At 54.0% G+C, this 17,225-nt stretch overlaps 1 protein-coding gene across 12 annotated transcripts in view; it reads right to left on the bottom strand.

Moving 5' to 3' along the window:
* Positions 1-17,225, bottom strand: part of TBC1D22A (TBC1 domain family member 22A) — a 541,067-nt gene that overhangs the window by 369,232 nt on the left and 154,610 nt on the right. For all 12 annotated transcript variants that reach the window (XR_010835979.1, XM_059081667.2, XM_067010451.1 and 9 more), the window contains exon 9: positions 11,783-11,892. Coding sequence is in view for 11 of the 12 variants with exons in the window: in XM_059081667.2 (XP_058937650.1) it covers positions 11,783-11,892 (110 nt within the window). In the remaining variant the exon portion in view is untranslated. The remainder of the gene's footprint in view (positions 1-11,782; positions 11,893-17,225) is intronic.

The raw sequence follows: 17,225 nt of genomic DNA, 5'->3' as shown, positions 1-17,225 counted from the left end.
GGAAGGAAGGTCTGAAGAATACAACGACCTTTTGGGAAATGTTTTACAGAAAGTGAAGTCCGTAGCAGACGGACTTTACCTTTCTGCTTACCTTTTTACAGAAAAACATCAAAAAATGCCCACCACGCTTTTGCCTCGATTATGCTGCTGTTGCTGCCTCAGCCTCCAGCAATAAGAAACAGCATTTTCTGTGCTCTTCAGAGGACAAGCAGAATAAACTCTTCTGAAGGAGCATTTCAGAGAGGAGCTGGAAGATACACCCATATCGGCTTAGCCGGAAGGACCCCAGCACCTGCCCATTAAAACTCCCAGCTCCCGGAGAACTGAGAATCCTTCTTACCTCTGACAAGAGGCTGCTGTGCCCCCAGACCAGAGATGCAAGTGCTCAGCAAGTCCCACACCCCTCTCCTGGCCGCTCTCACTCTGAGAAAGCTGCTTTCTTAGGCTCAAACCACACTTGCCTCCCTCACCTGCCCTGGACCTGCGTCTGCAACAACTCAGCCATACAAGGCCCCATTTCAGGCACCCTGATGATCCAGTCAGTGCAACTGATGCATCAATCCATACGAGACAGAACCACGGTAGACTGGGAGCCCTTCCCTCTGTGCAGTACACACTGCCTGAGTGCCTCACGCGTGAGACGCTACCGCGAGGCCGGAGCAGAGACGGGTACGGGAAAGCAGGCCAGAGACCTGCCATCCTGAGACAGCCCGTTTGCAAGGCCGACCCTCCCTCAGCCAGCGCCTGGGACCGAGGGTTTCGGGTGTTCCCACCTCTCCCGAGCCAGTGAGAATGGCTCGCTGGCCTCGGCCGAGCGCTGTGGTTTAGGCCAAGCTCCTGCTTTCCTGCCGGTCCGTGCCAGGCAGCGGTACCTATGTGAGCAGCCTCGGTACAGACGCCGGGCGCAGAGCCCCTACCGAGCTCCTGGGAGACGGTGACAACTCGTCGCTGGGGAGTCAGGCATCTCCTGCGACTCCACCAGGGCAGGACTCCGGGCAGCCGGTGCCTGGGTCTCCCTGGGCCTTCCCTCCCCCTTGGCCGCCGCTGCCTCTCACGGCCACGCTGGGAGGAATCACAGCCAGGAGCGCAGCTACATGCTGGGAGTCACGGGCCCCGGGGGCAGCCCTGGGCCTCCCAACACAGCTGGGCAGGAACACAGCACGGGCCTTCCGTCCAGGGGTGACCGTCTGGTCACCAAGCAGACGTTCATCACGCAGGCCACGCAAGTGCGCACGGGGGCTCGCTGTGCCCTGGGGAGCCCGGCCGTCGTGGCACAGAACGGGGGCCTGGCCTGAGGACCACGCAGAGGAGGTGAGGCCCGGGCCGAGACGCGGGGAGAAGGGAGCTAGGCACACTCCGGGCGTGGAATGAAGGCCAGTCCGGCGGGAGAGGCCGCAAGGAAGCTGGGGTTGACGGGAGAAGCCCATTCCGAGGCTGGAAGGCCACGTGGGGAGCGAAGGGTGAGACACCAGCAAAGCTACAGGACGAAGCGACTGACACGGAAACGGGGAGCCACCACGGTTACGAGGTTTGCTTTTGGAAAAGATGACTCTGGCCGCAAGGTGGGGCGTAACCGAAGGGGCCAGAGAGGATGCAAGAGGCCAAAGCCAGAATCCGGGCAGGAGAACCATGAGAGCACCCCACTGGCGACGCTGTCGACCCAGGCTGTCCAGCCTGCGTTCAACGGACCGCACTGCCTCGTTTTGTGAACTTGACCGCAGGGCTTCTCACTTACTCCTGTGAGCTCGTTGGCTCGATCGGCTCTCAGCCGGAACCGCAGGCAGTGGAGCTCATTCTACACCTTGATCGTGTCATCGATCACATTAGCTGTTCTTCCAGGCGGAGAGGCGGTAGGTAAACTCACACCCTCCACGTCTTCGCCACGGTCTCTGGGAAGAGGGGAGAAGGACGAGGACGAGGACAGAGCTCCGGGGCACGCTTCTCAGATGGAAGAGCGTGTAAAAATCTATCAAGCCGACTCTTTTCCCACCCGCGAGCCTAGTTTCTCTGACCTTCTGTTTCCTCAGCTGTAAAATGGTGAGGAACGGCTCCTTCCCAAGGCGCTGGGGGTGTGAAGTGAGTTGCTATCTCTCAAGGAGCCCAGACTGCATCCACACCAAGGGTGAGCCTACCCACCCACCCGCCCACCCCTTCCACAGCTTCCCCAGTGACATGGGACATGGGACGTGGTGAAGGCTTAAGGCTCCCCCAGCCCTGGCAGAGCAGCCAGTGCTGTAAACCACGGGGGAAACAGGGAAATGCTGAATGCCTGCGTTCAGACACAGGCCTGCCAGCAGAAGGTGAGGCAGAGGCAGACGGGCCCCTGGGCTGGACAGCTGGAGTCTGTCAGGCGGAGTAAATTGGAGCTTTGTTTTCTCCAGACACTCCAAGGCCAAAGTTAATAGCAGGAGCTGAGGTCTGCCGGAGTAAAGAGATAAGATGACCATTCCTGAGGTCAGGGAAACCTCCCCGACTGCACATGCGCAGAAAGGTTCCCTGGGGGTCAACAAGGAGGGGGCGCCACCCCATAATAGGTGATGCTAAGGCCGTCCCATAGGCCTCTGGGCTGAAATCCCATCTTGGAAAAAAGTTGCGCACGCACGCTGGGGAGGGTCCTAGGGCAGGTCACGTGTGGAAAAAGAAACCAGATGATTGGCCAAAGGTAAACAGAGACCCGGAAGAACTGCCCTGTATGAATGACTCCACCACCTCTTTACTGGGCTCCTCCTCATTACAGGGGACGCCCACACCCTTTCTCTCCCCGTGTGCATCTCTGCCCTGCTTCTGTCTTAACTAAGCAAACTGTTTCTCTGTGTGCTCTCCCACTTGTTGTCGTGCTGTGTCTCTAATAATAAGCTTTGTACCTGTTTTTACAGTTTCTGCCTCTGTGAGAAATGCATTTTTCAATGGAGGCAAGCGCCACGGCAGCTTTGCTTCTAGCCTCTACCCCTAGCTGGCCTAGTGGCTGGGGTTCCTGGTTTTCACCCAGGCTCCCCAGGTTCACTTCCTGGGCAGGGAACTAAGATCTCGCTTCAAGCCACTGCTCACTGCTGTCTCGCCAAGATCAACAGTATCTAAAGGGAGTCTAGGTAAGTTATAAATACGTGCTATAAAAAGTAACCACTAACTAAAAGAAAGGTGGGGAGAGGAGAGATGGCCGATAAGCCAGTGTGAAAACTAACAAGAATAATAAGGAAGTCTCCCTGAGTGAAAGGAGCCGGTCTCAAAAGACCACACACTGTGCGGTTCCACGGAAATGACATTCTGGAAGAGGCAAAACCATGGAGACAGTGAAAAGACCAGTGGTTGTCAAGGGTTCAGGGAGAGGGAGGGCTGAACAGGTGGAGCACAGAGGATTTTTACGGCAGTGAAACTACTCTGCATGATACCATAATGGTAGATACATGTCGTTATACATTCGTCCAAACCCACAGAATGTACAGCACAGAGGGGGAACCCCAATGTCAACTATGGACTTTAGTTAATAATGACACATGGATATTGGCTCATCAACTGTAACAAAGGCACCACACGAATACAAGATGTCAATAACAGGAGAAACCTTGTGTGTGTGAGGTGGCAACAGAGTATATCAAAGCAAAGGGATGGAAAAGACACACCAAGGAAATACTAATCATAAGGAAGATGGAATGGCTATATTAATATCAGAGGAACTGGAATCCAGGACAGGGGATATAACCAGATATAGAGAAATATTTCATAACAATAAGCATATAAATTCATCAAGAAAACATAATCATCCTACATGTGTGTGTGTATCTAATAACCAAGATTCAAACAACATGAAGCAAAACCTGACAAAACTCAATTGTATTTGTACAAACTATCAGTACAAATCAAAAAAACAAAATTTACCAAGAAAGCTGTACCATTTAAAGGAGCATCAAAAGAAAAATCTAGAAATAAATTTAACAAAAGATGAGCAAAACCCATACACTGAAAACTACAAAATGTTTATTAGGGTAAGTTAAAAAACATTTAAACAAATTTAAAACTATACCATGCTTACAGATTAGAATAAATTAACACTGTTAATGCTGTTAATTCTGGGACAAGTGACATATAGATTCAAAATATAATTCCATTCTAAATCCCAGGCCATAAGGCTTTTTTGGTAGGAAATGGCTAATGATAAACTTTATATAAAAATGCAAAGGACGGGCTTCCCTGGTGGCACAGTGGTTGAGAATCCGCCTGCCAATGCAGGGGACACGGGTTCGAGCCCTGGTCTGGGAAGATCCCACATGCCGCAGAGCAACTAGGCCTGTGAGCCACAATTACTGAGCCTGTGCGTCTGGAGCCTGTGCTCCGCAACAAGAGAGGCCACGACAGTGAGAGGCCCGCGTACCGCAATGAAGAGTGGCTCCCGCTTGGCACAACTAGAGAAAGCCCTCGCACAGAAACGAAGACCCAACACAGCCAAAAATAAATAAATTAATTAATAAACTCCTACCCCCAACATCTTCTTTAAAAAAAAAAAATGCAAAGGACCAAAAATACTCAAGACAATTTTTTTTACAAAAGAACACACTTGGAGGACTTTACTGAACTCCAAGAAAAGCTACAGTAGTGAAGACAGTACATACTGGCATAACAACCCATTAATAGATTAATGGAACATGACACAGTGTCCAGAAATAGACACATATGTATACAGTCAATTGATTTTCAGAAAAGGTGCCAAAGCAATCTAATCTGGAAACATAACAAAACTGTTTTCAACAAATAGTGCTGTGTTAACTAGGAAATCTATATTTTAAAAAAGAACCATGGTGCCTTCCTCACACCACACAGAAAAATTAAGTCAAGCTAGATGACAGACCTAAAACTAAAAACTAAAATTATAGTTTCTAGAAGAAAAACATAGGAGAACACCCTGCCATGCTGGGTGTAGGAAAAGGCTTTTTGGTTAGGACACAGACAAGCGTTACCACAACAAATAATAATAAATTAGAATTCAACAAAATCAAAATTTTCTGCTCAGCAGAAGATATTTTTTAAAAGTAAATTGAGGGACTTCCTTGGTGGCGCAGTGGTTAAGAGTCTGCCTGCCAACACAGGGGACGCGTGTTCTAGCCCTTGTCCGGGAAGATCCCACATGCCACGGAGCCACTAAGCTCATGCGCCACAACTACTGAGCCTGCGCTCTAGAGCCCGCGAGCCACAACTACTGAGCCCACATGCCACAACTACTGAAGCCCACACGCCTAGAGCCCGTGCTCCGCAACGAGAGAAGCCACCGCAATGAGAAGCCTGCGCACCGCAACAAACAGTAGCCCCCGCTCGCTGCAACTAGAGAAAGCCCGCGAGCAGCAACGAAGACCCGACGCAGCCAACAATAAATAAATAATTGTTTAAAAGTGTAAATTACTACTGAGCCTGTGCTCTACAGCCCACGTGCCGCAATTACTGAGCCCGCGTGCCACAACTACTGAAGCCCGTGCACCTAGAGCCTGTGCTCTGCAACAAGGGAAGCCACCACAATGAGAAGTCCACGCACCGCAACAAAGTGTAGCCTCCACTCACCGCAACTACGGAAAGCCTGCTGACAACGAAAACCCAATGCAGCCAAAAGTAAGTTTATTTAAAAAGAAAAAAATAATAATAATAAAAAAATAAAAAAATAAAAGTGTAAATTGACAAGCCACAAACCTGGGAAAAAATATTCTCGTTCCCTCTCTCGATATGGATATAGATATAGATATATAGACACCGCATGGTCAGGCCACTCAGGATGGCTGTTCTCTTGCTCTCTGTACATCCCTGCTGAACCAGCGCCTGCTGCACCTGCACCTGCTCACGTGACTGACCTTCCTTCATACTTGCCCCAGGCCCCAGCTAGTGACTGTTCTTATCAAAGGGTCCATGAGGGGCGTGCCTCTCTGCTGGTTTCCCTGGTAACCGACAAGCCTACCTGAGGTCAATTCCCCCCTAAAACTGGCAACGTCCCCTGCCCCCGGGAGTGAAGGCAGCCGCCATGTCCTGCCCACCGCCCGCCGCACGTGGTGAGGTATTGCTCCAGGAGCTAAGCTCTCCCGTCCCTTAAACCGCTGATGTCTCTGTTGCTGAGTCCAGGCTCTTTCTTCACTCTTAGAGCTGGGCAAGTACAGGCCTTGCAAGCCTGTGGAGTGAAGCCCAACAATATAGATACACAGATACACACGCGCGCGCACGCACACACACACATACACACGACTGCTAACCAGCAGAAATAAAAACAGGGCTGTGCAACGCTGGTGAGGATGTGAGGCAGCCAGACCTTTTACTGCTGATGCGCTTATGAAACAGCGTAGCCAATTCGGGGGAGAGATCTGGACGTTCTTCATAAAAACGAAGTATAGCCCTACGCCATTACCCCGCAAGTCCGCTCCTCAGTATTGACCCAAGAGACAAGAAGCACACGTCAACGAGAGGACGGCTACGTGCGTGTTCACGGAAACTTCACTCCCAACAGCCGAAGGCTGGAAACAGCCTTGGCGTCCACCAGCTGGAGGACGTTTAACCCAACTGTGATGGAGTCACACGACGGAGCACCGCTTCGTACTTAAAAGGAGTGAACGATCCATCCAGGCAACAACGTGGATTTCACTGTTTTCAACGCTACTGTGAACTGCACTTTTCTTCATCTTCAATCTTCCACCGGCGCACCGTAACTCACTCTTAACGAATCTTCTGCTCCAGCCCAGTAGCCCACACTTCCTTGTCCACTTAATAAACGTTTCTAGATGTTGCCGAGAGTCCTCACTGTTATCGACCGGAGCTCTGAAGGTGCGTCCACCCCGCGCGTGACGCATCTGGACGTGAGCCACGGGCAGCGGGCCCTCGGCCGGTCACTGGCCACCCGCGGGCTGGGCACAAGGTCTGGCTCTGCGCCCTCCTCCTGCTGCCCCGCCGCCCTTTCCAGCTGGAGACTCCTGATGTGAACGACGAAAGCCACGTCAAGGCCACGCGAGCACCCTCTCCACCACCTTCCCAAGCAACGCGCCGGCCCCTTGTTCTCTTTCCCTGGAGTCTGGTTGGGAGGCGGCAGCAGATCGAGGGTCTGGCTCCTTCTGAGGACCCTGGGCCACCTGCCGAGCGTGCCTCGGGCCGCTCTCCTTTTCGGAGCAGAACCTTCTCCGAGCGGACTCTGGTTCCCCGTGATACGTCGGCCCTTTTCTCCCCCTGGCTAGCTCACGGCAGCTGTATGTGAGGGACCACCCCGCCCCCCGCAAGACAGTGTCCCCTCCAGCCCCCCAGTCACAGGTCTGGTCATTCTCGGCCTTTCTCTGCCAGTCACTACACCACCACATTTCCGGCCCTTTCTCTGGCAAGTTCCAAGATAATATCATCACTTTCCCCAATATGCCCATGCCTTCCACGCCAGCAACCAGTTCTTAGAATTGAGTAATTCTTCCCCAAGGAAAGAAAATGTAAATGACTAATTATAAAAGGCAACAGTTCTTTTCTACTCAAAGAGGCTGTCCCGCTAAGTAATGAATCTGAGAGTAATAGTAAGACTGCAGGGCAGGCAAGTACGGAAGCCGTAACTCAAGAGGTGAGAGCTCCCGACAACGCTGGCGTCGTGTCGTTAGTGAAATGAGAAGGCCGGCAAAGGCCCACGAGTAATCCCCGAGAAGCCAGAGAAGGGCTCGCCCACCTGGACCGGGACCTGGGCCTGCCCTAACCCGGCGCCACAGCAGAGGCCTTCGAGCAGCTTCCTACCTCAGAAAGTACACGGCCACTCTCCTCCTCGGCCCCAAGGCCCAGGTCCTGCTGGCCTGTCGCAAAGCAGTCCTTTGTAAAGCAGCAGCCCATCAGCTGGACTGGCTCAGGCGGCCTTTGGTGACCTAACCAAAAATCACCTCCAAAGGCGGCATTCGAAAGCACAATCCGTGAAACCACTGGAAGAAATAATGGCCCACCAAATTTTTTTTTGGCCACGCTGCGTGGCTTGTGGCGTCTTAGTTCCCAGACCAGGGATTGAACCCAGGCCCATGGCAGCGAATGTGCCAAGTCCTAACCACTGGACCACCAGGGAATTCCCCCACCAAATTATTTTTAAAACTTAAATCTCTGGCTGGGCTCCTCACGTCACACCTGAGGACAATCGACCTCATTGTGAGACCCGAGTGTGGCTCTATCCTGCCAACGAGACGGGAAAGCCTCCACGTCAGGGCCTCCACCTCACGTTCCCAGTGGCCCCTGGACATGCAGTCAACTCACGAGGCCCAGGATCCAAGGAGCAGGACGCGGGCAGAAAGACCCACTGTTGTAGGATCCCAAGTCCCAGGGCACAGCTCCCCCAGCCCCAGTCCCAGCCGACGTTCACTCCCGGCGCGCTTTCTCCGTCTTGTACCTTTCCTCTTGCGAGCTCACCCAGGGGGCCTCTCCATGAGAGCATCTCTCCCTGCGGGGCTGCAGCTCCCACGGTGCTCGGCCAACCGCTGGGCTCCCTGGGGCCCTTTCAAGCAGCCTGTGAGGCCCAAACTGCATTCACAATGATACTGAGACATCACCTACCTCTGTCGCCGTGTTGGCATTAAGTGCTGGCTCGTGGCACGGGCCAAGGCAGCGTCCACAACCGTACTCAATGCCACACATTCGTGGTTTAAAAAGAGGCAGTTTCACTTGAGGATGGCCTGGGTGACACAGGCAAAGTTCCTAATCTTGTGATTAGTATTGGGTTAAATCTTGACCCCTGATAAACATCTTTTCAGTATTCTATCGGGAAAAATGGGAAGAACGTGTAAAGCTCTGGAGACGTGCACCCCAACACGTTGATTTCTTCCAGAAAACCAATGTTTGGTGCAATTCTCTGAGCTGAGAGCAGAGCTGGATCCATTTTTGAAAGAATGACCAACAGGCAAACTGGTTATTCAAACGTGGGTAACTGGCAGACGTTTTCTCAAAAATGAACAAAGTTACCCTGTCACCTCAAGGGAACCAATTCACAGTGTTTGCTGCCAATAATAATATTTGCACTTTTAAGCCAAAATCTGAATTTTAGAGAACTTTTATCCACCACTCTGGGCTTGACGGTTCCTTATGAGACGGCGGTAACACTAACAAAGGTGACTTTTTGACACTGTGTGACGAAACGCACCACTGTTTAGAAGATCTGCATACCTCGGGCATTCAGGATTTTCCAACAGCCAGTGTCTGATGTGACAGAACCATGCGTGTGTAAAAGATCTATTCCAAGTGCAAGACAGGCCAATGGGATCTACTGTGACTGAGCACAGAATGTCCCCTGGTGCGGCTTTACATCCACACTGCAAGTGACCTTCAAGAAACTACCACCTGTTCGGCTGCGGTACGGTATTAAAGGGAAAACGTCCACAACCATCTGAAAGGGCTGTTAAAATACTTCTCCCTTTTCCAACTACACACCTGTGAGAGGCTGGGATTTCTTCATATACTTCAACCAAAAACACGTATTACAACACGTTGACTGGAGAAACACATATGAGAATTCAGCTGTCTTCTGTCAAGGCACGTAAAGTAAAACCATGCCTTTCTTCTCACTGAACATTTTTGTTTTGGAAAATATTCATTTATCATAAAAGTATGTTATTTATAATAGCATACAATGGGTTAATGACACCCGGTCCGCGCTTCCTCTTGATTGTAAGTCAGTTCATATCCTCACACTTATCCAAACGACAATGGCGAGAGTACTTGCACACACTGAAAAGCCCCCCACGGAGCTCGCACGGGGTCACGGGGGATGGCCTCATCTAAGGGAATTACAGAAGAGCCCCCCAAACTCCCTGGATGCTGGTAATGGGCATCGCTAAGCGCTTGCTCACGTGAGGGTCACGTGGAATCAGTCGTGAGCACGTGACACAGACAGGCGGCTGCCGTTGGCCTGACGTGCGTGGTAATCACACACACACACACACACACACACACACGCACACGCACATGCACATGTGCACGCGCGCGCGCCAGAGAAGCATTGTGCCTTACAGGCAGCACCCTTGTCAAGAAACCATTTCATCAGACAACGAATCTCGGGTGAAAAATGAAAAGCCAGCATAGGTTTCATTGTACAGCTGATTTTATTTACAAATAGAAGCCGGATAATCTTGTATTTAAATAGCAGAAGTTCCATCACTCATGATCAGAAAAGTGACATCTGAAATTTATAAAAAGTTTCAGATTATGATTCAATCTCCTGCCCAAGGAGGAAAAGAGTCTTAAGTTTTGGGAGAAAGACTGAAAAATATGAAAACATTAGCAGAGTAGAGAAATGAGGAATTGATGCTGGGGCCAAAATCTGTCGCCAGCAGGCACATTTTTCTTTACAAGATACAAAATCAGTCAGGAGGCGTTCTGATGGGCTCTCAGATACAAGCTTTCTATTGTTCAACTCCAGAAAGGGCTTCTGCTTTCTCTTTGTCAATTCCTAAGTTATCAAGGGGAATGGGAACTCACACCGTTTTCTTCAACAGAATCGTCCTAGCTGATTTATTCAAATTAAACCTCAGGGCCTCCCTCAGTCTTCAGATGACATCTTAGAAAAGCCTTGCCTGGACCACTTCCAATCAAGCAGCTTAGCCGAGGCCTCTCCAGTGGGCGGCATCAGGAACGCCTGCTATGACAACAGCTCAGGAAGAGCCGAAGCTGGTGGGAAAGGCCTGCGACGAGTGCATCTGCAACACCGGTCCTCTCTCTTCAGGTGGAAGGGCCCCCCTTACCCGGGACAAAGGGACCCTGGCAGAACCCAAGGCCCCCGCACAGCCTCCGTCCTTGGCGGCTGTCTTCGGACCGTCCTCCGGTGAGTGACCAGAACGAACCTCAGACCAAAACCCGGCCCCGGCCCCCCCCCCCCCGTTGGCAGATTCACGGTCCCCCTGCAAGGTGCCACTCTGCCCCCGCACGCGTGTCGTCAGAGCGTGGCCTATGCCTTGCGCCACAGCGCTCACACCTCACCCCTTCCCCCCACGGTGAGCCCGGGAGCTCGGCCCCAGATCCCTTCTCCTGCCCCAGAGCGGGTGCAGCCCCGGCCCCAGGCAAGCGTCTGGGAAAGCTGCGTGGGCACCAGACAAGCCTAAAATGGCCCACAGCTGGCTCGAGGGCCGTCTACCTACCACGGCCACTTCCCGCCACACGCGAGGCCCCGGCCCTCTTCCTGCTCTTGACCTGCCAACGTCCTCCTCCCCGGGCACTGTGTATGAGTTTCCCCCTGATTTAGGGGGATGGATGATTCCATAAAACCACCCCAGGCCCCGGAAGACTCTGGCCTTCCAGGGAGAATCCCAGCCGGGGGCCCGGCGGACACCAGGTCCGGCAGAAGCCCCACCCACGGGGGGCAGGATGCCCTCCAGCTCACGCTTCCCTCTGGGACCCGGCAGCGTCACTGACCCTCCAGCGCTGAGATCCCTGACCGGAGGCGGGCGGGGATGGTGGGGCTGGCGCTGACGGGCCCCAGGGTCACGGGCGCGGAGCCGAGGCCTTAAGTCTGACGCCCTTTAAGAGGCGGGTTCCCCTGAACACAGTTCACGCAGACAGTGAAACGGCTGGTCGAGGACGCCCCGCGCTGGGGGGCAGAACCACAGTCATCGGCGGCCGAGTGGGGGCGGGGGGGGGGATCCCCGCGGGGATCGGACTCTGCAGGGGGGGGCCTGGTCCCTCCGGGCCCTGCACCTGCCCTCCAACCGGCTCCAGGGGCACGTGTGCGCCCGCAGACACAGTCACCGTGCGGAGTAGGAACTGGGCCGGAGGGTGGCCACGGGGAGGCGCTGCCACGTGGCGGCGCTGCCTCCGGGGGGCTCACCTGGATGCCGTCCAGCAGCCGGCTCATGCACCAGTACGTGTCGGCCTCCACGTTGCGCAGCGCGTCGGCAGGCACGCAGGAGACGTCGGCGGTGTCCACGCCCTCCTCATCTGTGCCGCGGGGCAGGGGGAAGACGGGAGCCGTTAGCCCACAGGGTGAACGAGGACGCGCGCTCTGCCGGCCGCCCCACCAACACCCCCCCCCCGCCCCGCCCCGCCCCGCCCCGTTTTCCGCGCTCTATAGCTAGATGACTTGGCATCGTCCACCTCATCACTTAATGGCTCTCAATTTTAATACCTAATTAGTTGCGGATAATTCATATTCTGAATCCTCTCCGATTAATTAACATAATTAACATATTGTAAATCACTGCTTCTCAGGCATTTCACATCCTAATGAGAGAGGACCTAAAATATCAATTTATGACTTACTCCTCACTGAGGTCTGAACGTTTTTTCCTAAGATTTCCAAAATTCTGCTTCTCCTATATTCACATATTCATTCAGTAATAACCCCTCTAAAAATCCGTTTCCAAGGTTAGAGTTCCCAAAACCACACTGCGTAAGTCCTTCTATGCTATGAGCAAACACCAAGAAAGCAAAAACACAGATGTGTTTGAAAGAAAGAATAGGCAATGGTGCTGTAAATAATTTCCTCCTCCAAGCATAAAAAATCTAATGAGAAAGCATAACTTAAAAGCTTTAAAATGCAAAACGGATGCCTAATTGAAATGGCTTATCAGACATTTGAAGAAATTAACTTTAGATCCTTATAAAAATTGCTATCATCCAGCATAACACTCATAACAATTTTTTTAAATTGTGCATCCTATTCTTTTAATTTTATTTACTTTTGTTGTATTTTGCAAATGTGCATGGCAACTTTGCAAAGAAAATGTTCTTCAAGAAAAGAAACATTTCAGGGCTTCCCTGGTGGCGCAGTGGTTGAGAATCCGCCTGCCAATGCAGGCGACACGGGTTCGAGCCCTGGTCTGGAAAGATCCCTCGTGCCCCGGAGCGGCTGGGCCCGTGAGCCGTGGCCGCTGAGCCTGCGCATCCGGAGCCTGTGCTCTGCAATGGGAGAGGCCACAGCAGTGAGAGGCCCGCATACCGCAAAAAAAAAAAAAAAAAAAAAAAAGAAAAGAAACATTTCAGCCCGGGATATATTTAGCAAGTTTTAAGTGGGTAAAAACGACAATAATCATAATAATGATAACTGCTAACATTTACTGAGTGGTTATTAGATGCCAGCCACTCTTCTTCATGTTTTAAATGCATTAACTCTATTACGGCCACCACTGCACCCCTTGGGAAATGGAGTACAGAGAAACAACAAGCCGGCCCGGTGGCGGCCAGGTAAGGAGCGGGGTCAGGGTGTGCTCCCGCCATCCGTCCCAGAGCCCGGGCTCGTAACCGCTCCCACAGAGCAGGCCAGCCCTCCGCACCTGTGCACACCTCACACCCGGGCTTGGATCGCTTCCCCAGCAGTAGCCCGACACGGCCTGACTCCCACCAGGTGCTGGGCTGGGAGAGCCGCCTGTGAACAGCCCCCCACTCCGTCCTCTGTTCACAGCAGAAATCAGAAAGTAAAAACAGGGAGGGTCCTTCCAGGCCAGCACCCCGTAGGGTAACCAACCAGCTGGGGCCTCCGTGGGGGGCCTCAGGAGCCCAGACAGGAGGCCACGGCCCCGGACACACATCCAACCGGGCACAGCCGCACGGCCATGCAGACCACAGAGCGGATCCAACTCCTAATCACCGCGTCTCCCTGGAAGCACGTCTGTCCCGTGCAAAGGAAACAGCACTCTTACCTCCCTCCCTTCATCTTCTCCCTCATTCACTCAACGAGTTTTTGTTGTTTGGTTTGGTTTGGTTTGAGGGTTATTTTATTGAGATAAAATGCACGTACCGTAAAACTCACCCCTTTGAAGTGTACCATTCGGTGGGCTTCACTGTATTCACGGGGTTGGGTAACCATCACCACGACCTAATTCCAGAACATTTTCATCGCCCCAGACAAACCCTGACCTCGTCAGCAGTCACTCCCGTCACCCCTGCCCTCCCAGCCCCCAGGAGCCACCGGGCTGCGTCCCGCCACCGTGGATGTGCCCGCGTGGACATCTCACCTCAGTGGAATCACAGGACACGTGGCTTTTCGTGTCTGGCTTCCCTCACTGAGCACAATGTTTCCAAGGGTCGCCGTGTCGTAGCCCGCGGCAGCGCTTCCCTCCTTTTCATGGTATCATAACTTTCCACTGTATGGAGGGGCCACACTGTGTTTATCCCCCGGCCCTCGGTGGTCACTGGGTCATCCTCACGTCGGGGCAAAGTGTCAAGACGCAGCAGGCCCTCCCTGTGTCCCTGAACTCCGGACCCTTGGGCACAGAGATGAGGAGGAACGAACGCCCCCAAGAAGCTGGTGGGTTAAAGGGGAGCACAACTTAAAAATGGAAAACGGCAACATTTAGGTCCCGGACGGTCACCCGGGTGATGGGGGAGGGCTGGGTTACCGGGACCCAGGCTGTGTGCTCAGCCAAGGCCCTGGCAGGCAGACCCAGGCGGCCCTGTCCCCTTCCCTGTGACACGGGACTGGGATGGAGAGTGCGCCCTGAGCTCCCCTCTGCCCAAGGGCGGCCCTGAACCTGCACCAGCCCAGCTGCCCGCCTCCGGGGCTGGGGGCCTCCCTCCTGCACTGGGCACCGCTCCGCCCGCCGGGCTGGCCCAGCAAGGCGCCTGGCCTCGGAACCCTGCAGTCCCAGGAGGCTCCCTATGCCCACACGCCCTGAGCACACCCTGGGACGGAGGCCCCCCTGATTCTGCGGATGGCCTGGCTCTGGAATTTCTCGTGGCAGCCAAGGCGGGAGGCGTCATTGCCGCCAGTTCACAGATGCGGAAACCACGTCTCCCCGGGGTTCACTGCCCTGCGCTGTAAGGGCTGCCCAGCACCGGGTCCCGCCCGTCACGACGCCCTTCCTGCTGCGAGATCAAGTTCGCAGACGGGAGTGTAGTCACCTGGGCGGGGCGGAGACCTCCTCGCTGGGAAACCCGATTCAGCGTCCCCCCCAAACTAGAGCAGAGCTGGATTTATTTTCCGGTCTCAGGGAGCCGAGTCAACAATAATCAGAGGGCTCCTCTGGAGGTCTTCCATCCACGTCCTCTCTTTCAAGGGCCTTCAAAGCACCGAGATACTTCCCCCTCGGCTACAAGAAAAGGTAAGCAGGGGACTGAAGCCCTCCCCAGGCCTCAGGCTCCTCTCCTGGGTCACAAGCAGCGGGGCTGCCTCAGCCCGGGGCCGCAGGGTGCGGGCGGGAGCCTGGGTGAGTTTTCTTCATCTGTTTAGCTGGCTTATTATTTTATCCCAGGAAATATCGGTGTCATTTCTCACAACGGGCCATTTGGTACTCTTGGATGTAATGAAGTAATGGCATTTAACTCAGAGAGCCCCTACGCTAATCTGTCTTCGAAAAGCCGAGAGAATCAGAATGACCCTTATTGTCAGACTGAGATAAATACCCCCCCGTATTTTTTTTAGGGGAGCACAGAGAGCAGCACAGTCAGAGCCGAGGGACGGCCCCTGGCGGGGGGCACAGGAAACGGGGCACCGGTGGTTCCGAGGGGGCTCAGCTGGACCAAACCACGAACAAAAGAGCAGGTGTGGTAGGGGCTCGGTGTGACGGAGGCTACGCTACACTCCCCAGAAAGTCCACACCACGGGGCAGGGACGAGCTCTCAGGGTCCAGACCATCGGACCCCAAAAGGGTGCGCACCTGCCACCGGAGCTCACTCACTGCCCGGGACAGCCCGGGGGTCGGGGTGGGGGGCGACCGGGAGGGGAGGAAACCCAAACACGGAGCCGCCCCACTCTGCACAGGCCCAAGCAGTCTGGGCTTCGGGCTGGCGGCCGTGGAGCCCACGCCAGGCGGGACTCAGTGACAGCGGAGAGGCCAGAAGAGAGGCCGTCAGCCAAGACCACTGAGAGAGAGACCCACGGAAGGGAGGCTTCCCGCGCCATCCCAGGGTTCAAAGGAAGAAGCATGACCCAAAGGGAAACAATGATCAATTGACAGGTACAGGAGAGCAGACAGACCCAGGCCGGCAGCAGGCGGGGGCGAGGCCTAAATAACAACGTGGCTGTGGCTGTGGTCGGGGCAGCGGCTCTGCAGAGCCCCTGGGACCTGGGGGGTTGGGCCATCCTGACACAAACCGTGAAGATGCTCCAGGCGGGAGGGGGGCGCAGCACAGGGCCCCCGGGGCGGGGGAGGGCCCACACGGCCTCCCCACTCCCCACCCTGCAGGGCTGGGAGCCAGGACCGCTGGGGACTCACCACGGCGACACTTAAACGTTACTTAAAATAACAGGATGTAAACCAAACTGGTTCATCAAGAACCGGACGAGATCCCCTGTCTTGCGTTTATCTTCTAGCCACAAGCAAACAGTAACGCTGGCATGAGTAACACTGCACCCAGCCCTCCTCCCGACATGATCCACGACACCTCCTTCAGGGGCCAGGCCCTGTACCCCGGGGACACCACGCTGAGGAAGGTGACCCCAGAGAGCCCTCAGAGAGCCGGGGAGGATGACAAGCGCACAGGCTAGCCCGAGGGGCGTCGGGGGAGGCAGAAAAGGCGCTGGCCGCCACAGCCCCCGGCAGCAGATCAGGAGTCCCGAGTGGACCACAGCCAAATATAAAGGCACAGGACGTAAAAGCAGACATTTAATTAAAAATAACCTCACTTGTCTTCTTAGATCATAGAAAAGCTTTAGGGGATGATTTAAATAAATTCTTTGAAAATGCTGTCCTGCCATATGATTGCTTAAAAAGCAATTTGCAAAACAATCCCATCTTTACCAACAACTCCACTCATCTGGAGAACTCCACGGCTGCACGTGTGGATAGACGCACGCGCACACAGAGCGCACTGCTCTGAGGGATGCCGCGGAGAACCGCGGACGCCCCGGGGTGTGGCCGGTGGGGTAGGAAACGATCACTCTTCATTCTCTACGGAAAGGGACAGAGTAAAAAGAGAACGTCCATTTTCACAGTGCAGTTATGTTAGCAATAGGGGAAAAAATGTTGGTGAAGCCACTGGGATAGTTTAACTCAGGTCTGTCTTTTCCACAGGTAAATCACCCTAGAGAAAAAGCGCCCCACGGTGGTGGTACTGTAAATGGTCTGAGGCGCTCACAGGGTGTCTGGGGCTCGGGATGACTAGGGCGAGGAGACCCGCCGGCGTTCAGCGGGTGGGGCCGGCGCTGGCCAGCCTCTGCCAGGCTGGGCAGGGGCGCGGGGGTGGGGGGTGGATGGGCAGACACGGGAAACTATTAAAAGAATGGAAGGTACTCAGCCTGGTCGGGAGAAAACCACACAGCGATATAACTGCTGCTGCGAAATATCCCAAAACCTGTCTTCGGCAAATAGAGAGCAGAAATTTCCTGTCCGTGT

This window comes from Kogia breviceps, chromosome 12 (genome assembly GCF_026419965.1).
Source record: "Kogia breviceps isolate mKogBre1 chromosome 12, mKogBre1 haplotype 1, whole genome shotgun sequence".
Classification (NCBI taxonomy): Eukaryota; Metazoa; Chordata; class Mammalia; order Artiodactyla; family Physeteridae; genus Kogia; species Kogia breviceps.
Note: the sequence above shows the minus strand (reverse complement) of the source record. Positions and strands in the feature narration are given on the sequence as shown.